The 10,013-nt window shown below is 40.7% G+C and overlaps 1 protein-coding gene, 1 long non-coding RNA gene and 3 other non-coding genes across 8 annotated transcripts in view; all 5 read left to right on the plus strand.

Moving 5' to 3' along the window:
* LOC125885730 (caskin-1-like) overlaps positions 1-4,689 on the plus strand; it is a 53,355-nt gene extending 48,666 nt beyond the window's left edge. For all 4 annotated transcript variants that reach the window (XM_049571466.1, XM_049571467.1, XM_049571468.1 and 1 more), the window contains one exon: positions 2,784-4,689. In XM_049571466.1, the coding sequence (XP_049427423.1) occupies positions 2,784-2,880 (97 nt within the window). In that variant the 3' untranslated portion in view covers positions 2,881-4,689. The remainder of the gene's footprint in view (positions 1-2,783) is intronic.
* A 2,020-nt stretch (positions 4,690-6,709) lies between these two features.
* On the plus strand, positions 6,710-8,714 carry LOC125885741 (uncharacterized). The gene is made up of 6 exons (XR_007448931.1): positions 6,710-6,848; positions 7,294-7,390; positions 7,692-7,765; positions 7,968-8,088; positions 8,280-8,362; positions 8,547-8,714. It is a non-coding gene; the product is annotated as an uncharacterized LOC125885741 (long non-coding RNA).
* LOC125886673 (small nucleolar RNA SNORD60) lies at positions 7,808-7,896 on the plus strand. The gene has a single exon (XR_007449083.1). It is a non-coding gene; the product is annotated as a small nucleolar RNA SNORD60 (small nucleolar RNA).
* LOC125886676 (small nucleolar RNA SNORD60) lies at positions 8,127-8,215 on the plus strand. Its single transcript, XR_007449085.1, has one exon. It is a non-coding gene; the product is annotated as a small nucleolar RNA SNORD60 (small nucleolar RNA).
* On the plus strand, positions 8,399-8,480 carry LOC125886672 (small nucleolar RNA SNORD60). Its single transcript, XR_007449082.1, has one exon. It is a non-coding gene; the product is annotated as a small nucleolar RNA SNORD60 (small nucleolar RNA).
* Positions 8,715-10,013: the final 1,299 nt, after the last annotated feature.

The following is a 10,013-nucleotide window of genomic DNA, read 5'->3' on the forward strand; positions in this document are numbered from 1 at the left end:
GGAGTTGGTGAGGTCCAAAATAGAGCGAAAAGAGAGTGAATATTGAATTTAAATTCACCAGCTGGACAGAAGCATGACTCTAAATAAATGATAATGTTGCTCCATAACAAGGGATGCATGATATTGAACTTCTTCCCGATATGCTGATATGTAACAACTTAGTTGACCGATAACCAACACTGATATTGATATATCCACTTTTTCCCTACCTAATTTTACTGATCATCAAGTCTCTTCTGTAGTGGAATTAACATCATATCATGCATGCATACTCTTAACGTGACGGCCCACCAGCAGATGGAGACATGGGTGCAGATCCCAGGGGGGACGGGGGGGGGGACATGTCACCCCCAATTTCTGAAAAACACAAATTGTCCCCCCCAGTTCTAAATAGCCTAAAGGACTGAAATTGACCAAATGTATTTTCCGACTCCACAATTCTAAAATAAATGAATATTGTGGAACAAATATTTTTATAAATATATTTTCCAACATGATCAGTTAGTTTAACCAAGCTCAGTTAGGGGCTCATATTCTGATAATCATCCATATCCACTGATGTATATAGTAGTCACATACACTGGGAGAAAGGGAAGATGATGAGGAGAATTGGGGATCTGTGAGAGGCGAGAGATGAGAATGTGAGTGGACATAACATGCCTGAGTCCCTGAAACTAGAAGTAGCATTAACTATCAGCGAAGCAGTGAAAAGGAGGGTGATGGCTGGTTCCATGTACTATTGGCTGTTTAAGAGAAATAAACAGTAAAGGTAAGCATATGATTCTCTGTGTAGTGCTTTTTGAATTCTGAATGAATTTATGAATGGTGATGAGCCTCTATGAAATCGTGAAATATGCTGGCAAACTCAAGTGCTCTGTGGGCATGATTTGCACACGTGCAATTAAAAAAAAAATCACAACTGATTGTGTCCCGCCCCAAACTTGTCATCAGATCTGTACCCATGGATGGAGACATGAAATACAATACTTTTCGGTGTAATATTCATTCATTGAGCAAAATAAGAAAAAACATGTTGGCCGATTCCGATGATTCATTTTAAAGCCAGTATCAGCAGATACCAATGACATGCCAATGTTATGAGCCGGTCTCACTCCAAAGTCATCAAATTTCAGCGCTTGGGCAGTGACTTGTCGCATCGACAGCCACGAAAAAAGTGTCCTTTAACGTCAGCATGATATGCAGCAGGTTTCCGTTATAGTCTAACAGCGCCCAGTGGCATCAGTGGGAAATGCGGGACAAGGACAAAAGTTAAGGCGGCAAAAGTCCGACTGGGGCAGGAGGGATGGGGGGGTGGTTGGGTCCGACAAACACCGACTTTTACCTGAGAGAGCAGTGGTCTCGCCCTGTAAAATTCTAAACGCCAAACCCTGTTCTTTTTTCCTAAACCTAACCACGTGTTTTTGTTGCCTGAACCCAACCATGTGTTTTTGTTGCCCGAACTCAACCATGTGTTTTTGTTGCCTGAACCCAACCACGTGTTTTTGTTGCCTGAACCCAACCAAGTGTTTTTGTTGCCCAAACCTAACCACATGTTTTTGTTGCCTGAACCCAACCACGTGTTTTTGTTGCCTGAACCCAAACCCTGTTCTTTTTTCCTAAACCTAACCACATGTTTTTGTTGCCTGAACCCAACCATGTGTTTTTGTTGCCTGAACCCAAACCCTGTTCTTTTTTCCTAAACCTAACCACATGTTTTTGTTGCCTGAACCCAACCAAGTGTTTTTGTTGCCCGAACCCAAACCCTGTTCTTTTTTCCTAAACCTAACCACATGTTTTTGTTGCCTGAACCCAACCATGTGTTTTTGTTGCCTGAACCCAACCACGTGTTTTCTGTTGCCTGAACCCAACCACGTGTTTTTGTTGCCTGAAACCAACCAAGTGGTTTTGTTGCCTAAACCCAACCACATCTTTGTTGTTGAAGGGAAAAAAAGTCAGTTTGTGGTGTCGTACCAACGTTGTTCATTTATTTTGAAAGAGACTGTGTGACCCAGGACGTCAACAACTAATGCACCCAGGGTACCTTGCACATCGTATGTGGACATGTAAAGTCCATGACCAACGTCAATATGTGACGAGGTCGGAGTGAGAATGTGCTGATATTATCATGCATCACTATCTATAACTGCTGGATGTGTAAATAAGCAACGGTGTACTAACAATTTCTCCATATCAACCTTGAAGATGATGATGATACTGTACATAAATGTTGTGTGCAAAAAAAATCAGGTATTGTTCCTGTCTGTGTTGAGGAACGTTGGGGTATGCCATGAAGTGAAACTAAAAACCAACCGCAGATTTATTGTCGTTTGGCATTTCCTCTCGCCTAATTTGCATTTTTTTTAGGTGCTGTGTCTCTTGGATGAATGCTGCTTACAGTCTGGCACCTGGTGGCTACCTTTTTTTTAAAGCCCCGACCTCACCTAAGTGCTGTGAGGGTACACGCCCATAAATGTCCTGACCACAGAAGATAAGAAAACACAGAGAGAGGGCAGAGTCTCTGCAGAAAAATACACTGTCACACACTTGTAGTGGGTCATAAGTGATGATTGAGAGGGATTACATCTGTATGAGTCTATACATTGTTTTGTAGGGAAATTCTGCGTAGTATATCTTTAAACAGTCTATAATGTTCACTAAGAATGAGGAAAAAATAACTCTTAAACCAGCTCACAGCCTCCACTTCACATCTTTAATCTAGTGGTATGATAATGTGTCTGCCTCATTATCAGCTAAACTCTTCTTTTATGCTGTCCAACTCCCAGCTCTCTTTCCAGCAAGAAGTCTACAGTCTCCATCTTGGACGACATCGGCAGCATGTTTGACGACTTGGCAGACCAACTGGATGCAATGCTCGACTGATCTCCTGCCCACATCTCATCTCCAACAAGCCCTTTCCCCTCTCCCGTCATCATGTGTAGGTGTTTCAAGAAAACTCTCCCAAGGCTAGATGCTGGCGCTCTGAGAGTGTGTGCGTGTGTGTGTATGTGTGTGTGTGTGTGTGCATGTGTGTGAGCGTATGTCCCTCCTGCGTGAGCGCTTCTCATGTAGCCTTGTACAGTAATACCGAGGAGGGAGTCCTCTTCGTCTGGCGCAGTAGCTCTAGTACGCCTCCCAATGCGAGGAGGCCGCTCCCACACAACCTCTGACCTCTGCAGCCCAGCGAGTCGCCGCCGCCGCCCAGCCTCAGACGGCTGTGTGGACCCAGAAGCACAATCATTTTCCTCGTCCTTTTATCTCTACAGACTCTGACAGAGATGCTAACTCAGTCAGACAGGGAGGCAGACAGATAAGCATATTGCTTGCAAAAAAAAAAAAAGCACATAAACTGACTGACGGACAGGCAGATAGATAGTTAGATAGACAAGATGCATACAGATGAGATAACGGAGAGCGTTTTTAAAAGCACATGGAAAGACAGGCCGCTTTCCGAGTCTGTCCCACTCCTGCGATGTCAAACGGATGCATTTTTCCAGATGAATCGTAGCCTCTATTTCTCTTCTGTATGAGTGGAGGATTGTGGTTTAGCCGGACTTCCTGACTTGTGTGTTGTCTCTCTTCATGTTGTTGTTGTTGCTGTTGTTGTTATCGTTGCCGTTGTTGTCGTTACGAGTGTGTGTAGTCCCCTGCTGATGCTCATGTCAATGTCCTCCCACTCGTACAGTAGTTATTCTAAAGATCAGAACGATGATATAGATGTGTGTCCATGAATTTTTGAGACACTCACACACACACACACACACACACACACACACACACACACACTGGTTTTAATCTCGCTGGTGTTCTGCTTTGTTGGTGTTTAGCTCCATCTATGGAGGTTTGCTTGGAAATGAGTCTACACATCTACACACACACACACACACACACACTCATTTACATGCAAAGACACATATATACAAGCACACTCATGCGGTGTATCCCCTTGTCCTGCTGCAGTGAACAGTGTTTTTAAAAGATAATCCTATATTTCAATGCTTTATACAGTACATCCAGTATACATACATAGAGTTTATAATATACCTGGGTATTTGAGCTGTTAGAGCTCCCTCTAGTGTTGGTTAGTGAAACTGCCTCTAATCTGCCCACCTTCCATCTTGTCTCAACCCCCTTTTTATCTCCCTCTGTGTCCGTTTTGTTAACTCTGCATCTCTCTGTGCCTTGGTAGTGTTCTCTCATTTATTCTTTTTATTTGTCTCTTTTTTTCTTTTTTTCCATTCAAACATGTTTAATGGTTTTCTGGTTCCTTCCGAACCCTCTCTCCTTGTGTGTCCGTGACGTCAAAAGTAGCTTCTAGGTTGAGTTGTGAGTCCTATATGATCCCCTCAGATCAATCAGTAAGCTGTAATAAATTGGCTCTGCTCCTCCTCGGCTCCCCAGTTTTCAGTGGTCCCCCCCATGTAGGCCAGACAGTGGATCAACCACCAGTGTTCATCCCAATGAAGAGTCCACTTGTATTTTTATGCTCTTTGAAAACAAAGATATATTTGAGAGACAGATGGTTCTATGTGAATAATAATAATAATAATTATAGACATTGAATTGAGGTGAGCTGATTGAGCCTGTACATTTATGGTTGAGTTCTGGATGTGTTGTGACGGCTGTTGTGCCATGGTTGGGTTAGGTTGTGTTTCTGCTGTGACGATGCATTCCTGTACAGCTGTGATCAGAATAAATGTATAAATTAAACCTTACATGACTCTCTACGTGTGGTTCTTTTACGCCTCCTCTGCTGAAGATTTGCCAGACACTACTTGTAGATTGTTGCTCCTCATGCAGGCCCAGTTTTATATGAATAACACTCTTTGCCTTCACATTTTCCCATTCAGTCACAGTAGCTTTAGTGAGGCTGGGCCTGCCCCAAAGCTACAAAGTTGTAACGTCGATTTCAGGGACTTAGTCAGCTGACAGTGGGGTCTTGCCAATATTTCTGGGTTTTGGGTAGGTGAGATGACACGAGGACTTTTCACTCCAGCAAGAGCGTAGGTTTTGTTTCAACACTGAGGTCCTCCACCAAAAAAATGTTGAGCGTGAAACACTTAATTTCCTGCATTATGGTGAATTTAATTACCAATTTGCACATTTTCTGGCACAGTTTATGGTGTAAATGTCTTTACTTTTGTCAGAACAAACGTGCTTTGCTACTTTTATGTTTATATTAAGGGGGACAAATGCACGTTTCAAATATTGAGGGAGACGTGCGGAATTTCTTTAAGGTTTTGAAAAGCTGATGCTACACTGCAATGCTGGATTAAATGTGCAAGAATCAGTTGAAGTAATAAGAACACTAGAAAGAATGGATGGGTCTGGTTAGTATGAATATTATTGAAAAGATGAATCATATCCAGGGAATAAAGACATTTAACCTCACAGAGATAGAGCTGAGGCTCAACTTCCATGTTTAAGATTTCCAGTCAAAAACATAATTTGTCTCGCTGATGAACAGTGTGTAAAATTTGTGTGTGTTGTGTCAAAAATGTGATCAGGGCAGCAGGTTGTCCAATTCTCTCACAATATTATATATAATAAATTAATATATTTATTATAAAAAAATATATGAATGATAATGTCAGCTATTCAGTATGCAGCATTCACACCCACAGTTTTTTCATAAATTGTATTCTCTGTTCTCTAGTTTTAGTCTCTTGTGCAACAATAGAGCACTTTGGGTGTGGAGAGTATCATCATAATACTGAATATCCAGCAGACTTGTAACAATATTTCACAGCGCCCGGCTTGACAGTTTACACCTACAAGAAATAACATTACAAATTACAATTTAAATTCAAATATCCTGCCTCCAGTCAGCTATCTTTGTCACAACTCTGGTACTGTAAGTTCAGATATTTCATGAAATGTGTACAAAAAAGGCAAGTCTACAATGTACAAACACTGTTGTTTCACCCCTCATAACACTATTAAAAAGACCCACCTTGATGTGAAGGCTGACTCTAATTGGAGGGTTTTAAATTTGATTTTGAGGTGGCCTACTTGTTGACAATGAGTGTAGCTATAGGCCTACATAGACAATATGTAAAAGGGCTCTGTGCATTTATCAGCACATAACTCAGCAAATGTGATAAAATGAGGTATAACCACACTGGATCTTACTGCAGTTGCATATTAGGTTTCAGAATATCAAAATTATTTCAGATAAATGATCATGTTCCTAGTTTCTTGAGACAGTTAAATGTTTTAATAGGTTTTCTAAAAATGTTGAAAAATTATACTAGAATTTTCTGTTCACTTTCTAGGCAAATTTGGTACCTATTGTTGTAATGGTTTTTAAAAAATTACCATGTCCTTTGTCTAACCAAAATAAACCACTATTAGAAAATAGACCACTAGTTCTTTAGCATTAATAAAAAACTACAACTCCCAGGAAGCTTTAACCTAGCTTCTGCGTCTAAGACTCATGGGAGATGTTGTTCAATTGCAACAAAATCATCGTTGTTTTATCTTTTATCTGACTAGTTGTTCAGATAATAGCATCCTGTACAAAAATGAGGGCCAGATAAATAAGAAAAATAAGGTCATAAAATCCCATAACTTTTTCTCCGCTTTTCAGAAAGTCCGACGAACGTAGCTGGCTAGCCGTTAGCTTTGCAGCTAACTAGCTAGCCAAAAAAGGGGCGGTACTTCCGTTTTCAGTTGGACGGAAGCCGTAAAGGGTCACCTCCTCTGGCGCATCAGTTCTCCACAAGCAGCACGACAGGAGAGACTAACTCTCTTTACCTCTTTTCGGCGTTTTTACCAAACTTTACCCAACCACTGCAGAGATGACTCGAGCGGGCCAGTTTGTCGGGAAGAAGGCTAAACCAGTCAAACCGGTGAGTACTGTGTCGTTAACGTGCAGGGGACTTTACATGCTAACGTTACACGTTGGTCTGAACAGGAACATGTGGATGTTCTGCAAGGGCCAGAGCGGCCACGTGGTGTTTACACCTCATAAAACTGTAAAATATTATCTTTTAAAATAAGGAATCAAATTTTAATAGTACATTGATCTACACAGCGAGTATTTGCAAGATTGCTATTTATATTTCCAGCCCTAAGTTTATTTTTCTGTTGCATAAGAATGTGCTGCTGAGTACTGACCATAGTAATCTCTTACTCCCTCACATTTTGTCTCCTGAAAATGTTTTATTTCTAAATAATCTAATAATTAAGCTAATTGCATGGACATTAAAATAATGAAATGGTTAGGATAACATTACAACTGGTGCAGCTGGAATTTATTCATGAGCCTTGCTCTCCCTTCCTCTTTCCATGAAGCCACATGGAGGCATGCTGGGGTCGTTGACCAAAGGTTGAGATGAGGAAACTGAAGATGGATTTGACTTTCAGAGCTTCCTCATTGGAAAGCGCAAATGTGAGTTAATCTGCATCATAAACTGCAATGTGAATAAACAAAGGGATTTCAAGGACTGGTATGCCTGAATGTGTAACGCTTCCTCATGACCTCCACACTTAATTTATAAGTTAAAGGTGAAAATAGATGTGACAGAACCCAGCTCACCACAGCCAGTAATGCCACAAACCCTTTTTAGACCTCTTAAGAGAGATGAATGGCAGCTCCTAATTTTAACTCTAATCAGAGACTCTATTGATTTCTAAAGCATATATAATATATCTATAGGGCTTTTTGAAATTTGTTTTCCTTTGCCTTTTAGTTGAAGCTGGTACAGGCGAGAATGGCAGACTGAGGGATGCTAAACACCCAGGGCCATGCTGGGTTCAAGAGCTGGTGAGTCCTTGCCGTCTTGATGCTTTTTTAAAAATCAGTTTTAGCCTGTGATGACAAAATCAAACTACTTTTCTGACACCTACTATGAGAGCTGAACTCCAGCTCCTGATTCTAGCTTTAACCTGAGGCTCCATTATTAGTATATTAATCATCACCCCAACATTGTCACTTTTCACTAACACTATTCCTCCAATTGTTACAGGTATGTTTGAGAAGACTAAACACTTCAGAGCTTTCTGGACAAAGGTCTGAGGCCGCTGTGTTTCAGATGCTCCTGAGACAGAGGCTGTTATTAACCAGGACCTCACCGGGCGTCACAGCTGGTGAGTCCCTGCAACATGTTGGCATTTGAATCACTTGAAGCCTGTGATGACAAAATCAATTAACTTTTCTGACACCTACTATGAGAGTTGAATTCCAGCTCCTGATTCTAGCTTTTTCCTGAGGCTCCTACAGATGTATGTGCACATGATGATTGTGTCTTTGTGTGAATTAAAACTGAGCTATTTCACAGGTTGATCCATGACTCGACACATGAAGAAGTAACTACATGATCCTGCTGGTGACCAACGACTGGTGATCTAGTTTGTTTTAACGGTAAGCCTGTGTGTACGTGTTGCATATTAACAGTACAGCCAATGATGACATACCAAATATTTTCTGACACCTCGTATGAGAGCTCTGAGCTCCTGATTCTAACTTTTATCTGAGGCTACAGTGGATCATATTGTTTGTCTGTCACACACACTGCTGTAGTCTGATCTGCATCTGTCTCTTTCAGGTGACTTATTCAAATGATGTCACTGGCTGAAAACCAATGCCCTCGAGCCAACAAAACAAACCTTCAGTGAAGAAACAGCAGTGTTTACTGAACAAGGGTTTTTGCAATATTTAAGCTTTTGCATCAAACTGTAAGCTTATTTGTTGAATAAACACTTGTTATATTCTATTTTCTGACTGGTCTGTTGTACTGGGAAACTTTGGTATGATTTTATGTTGTCTTTGGTCCATTTGTACCCAGAACATACCAACCATAATGTGACTGATAAAGGGAGTGAGTTTGCTTGCCAGAAAAAAAAAACTTGTTAATTTAAAGTTGGAGATTTTATAGTCTGGTTGGCAACAGACCTTGTTTTATGTCAGTTTTTATATATAAATTTGCCAGACTAATATTCCCCTTCTGTTCGAGACACCACAAGTAGATGTGTTACTCATCGGCACAATCTGCAATTTGTCCGATCCCATACTCATGTATATTTACAGTGTACAAACCTGAAGAGTTTGTGTTGCATAGAGGGCATAATTTGTTTCTGAAAAGGTCATAATTCATAAGGTCATAAGCTTAATAAGATCATAGCTGTCTTGTATGCCTCAATAGAGTGTTGCGGGAATGAGTGCTTAAACCCTCCAGTGAGTCAGCATGTTAAGTTTAGCGCTTAAGTTAGCGCTCCCAATTCCCGTGTCTTGAAGTCAGTGGTGTTTTTTTGAATAGGTTTTCAGTTAGATGTCCGAAATAACGTCTGTGATTAACACAAGCTTAAGAGACTTCGCGTTTAATTCTACGACATAAAATTCCTCAGTAAATACCCCACTTGGGAATTTTGAAGCCTTTACATGTCTTACAAAAGGTGGTTGCTAACAAGTGGCTAAGTGAGACTACAGAATGTCATCACACTGAACACAGCTTTACAGCCTCGTTGCATCACCACCGTTTAAGTCATGCAACTATAGAGTAGCTCCTTTACAGCCTGATGTTAGCTTTTTACTTCTGTCCATTGCATTTACACTTTAAAAATCATAAGTGTTAATTTGTGAAGATTATCTTGCTAAACAGACATGCATCTAAAACTTTTGTTATCCACAGGGCGTTTTTTCTGTAATAATCCAAAATCCAGTGGGAAACTATTAGCTTTTTATTGAGCGAACCAGGGCGATGCTAATTTCCAGGTTAGCTGACAAACAACACTCTGTTTTAAAAGACTGGTCACTCACGTTGGGAGGAATAAGGGGCCCCAGTGTTGTATTATGGATCACAAATGATGCCTTTGAAAGCAACAAGATTCTGCAGAATAACACCAAAAAATAAAACCTGCATTTAAACTGAAGGATGGGGGCAGCAACAGTGTGTTCACACCTTATAGTCTATACTAGAAGTTCTCATTTTCTCCATACCAAGGTTCCCTTACAAGACAGAATACCAGGGAACCCTTCATGTATGTGCCTGAAATAATTTGACATAGCCCATATT

The sequence above is a fragment of the Epinephelus fuscoguttatus genome, linkage group LG3 (assembly GCF_011397635.1).
Source record: "Epinephelus fuscoguttatus linkage group LG3, E.fuscoguttatus.final_Chr_v1".
Classification (NCBI taxonomy): Eukaryota; Metazoa; Chordata; class Actinopteri; order Perciformes; family Serranidae; genus Epinephelus; species Epinephelus fuscoguttatus.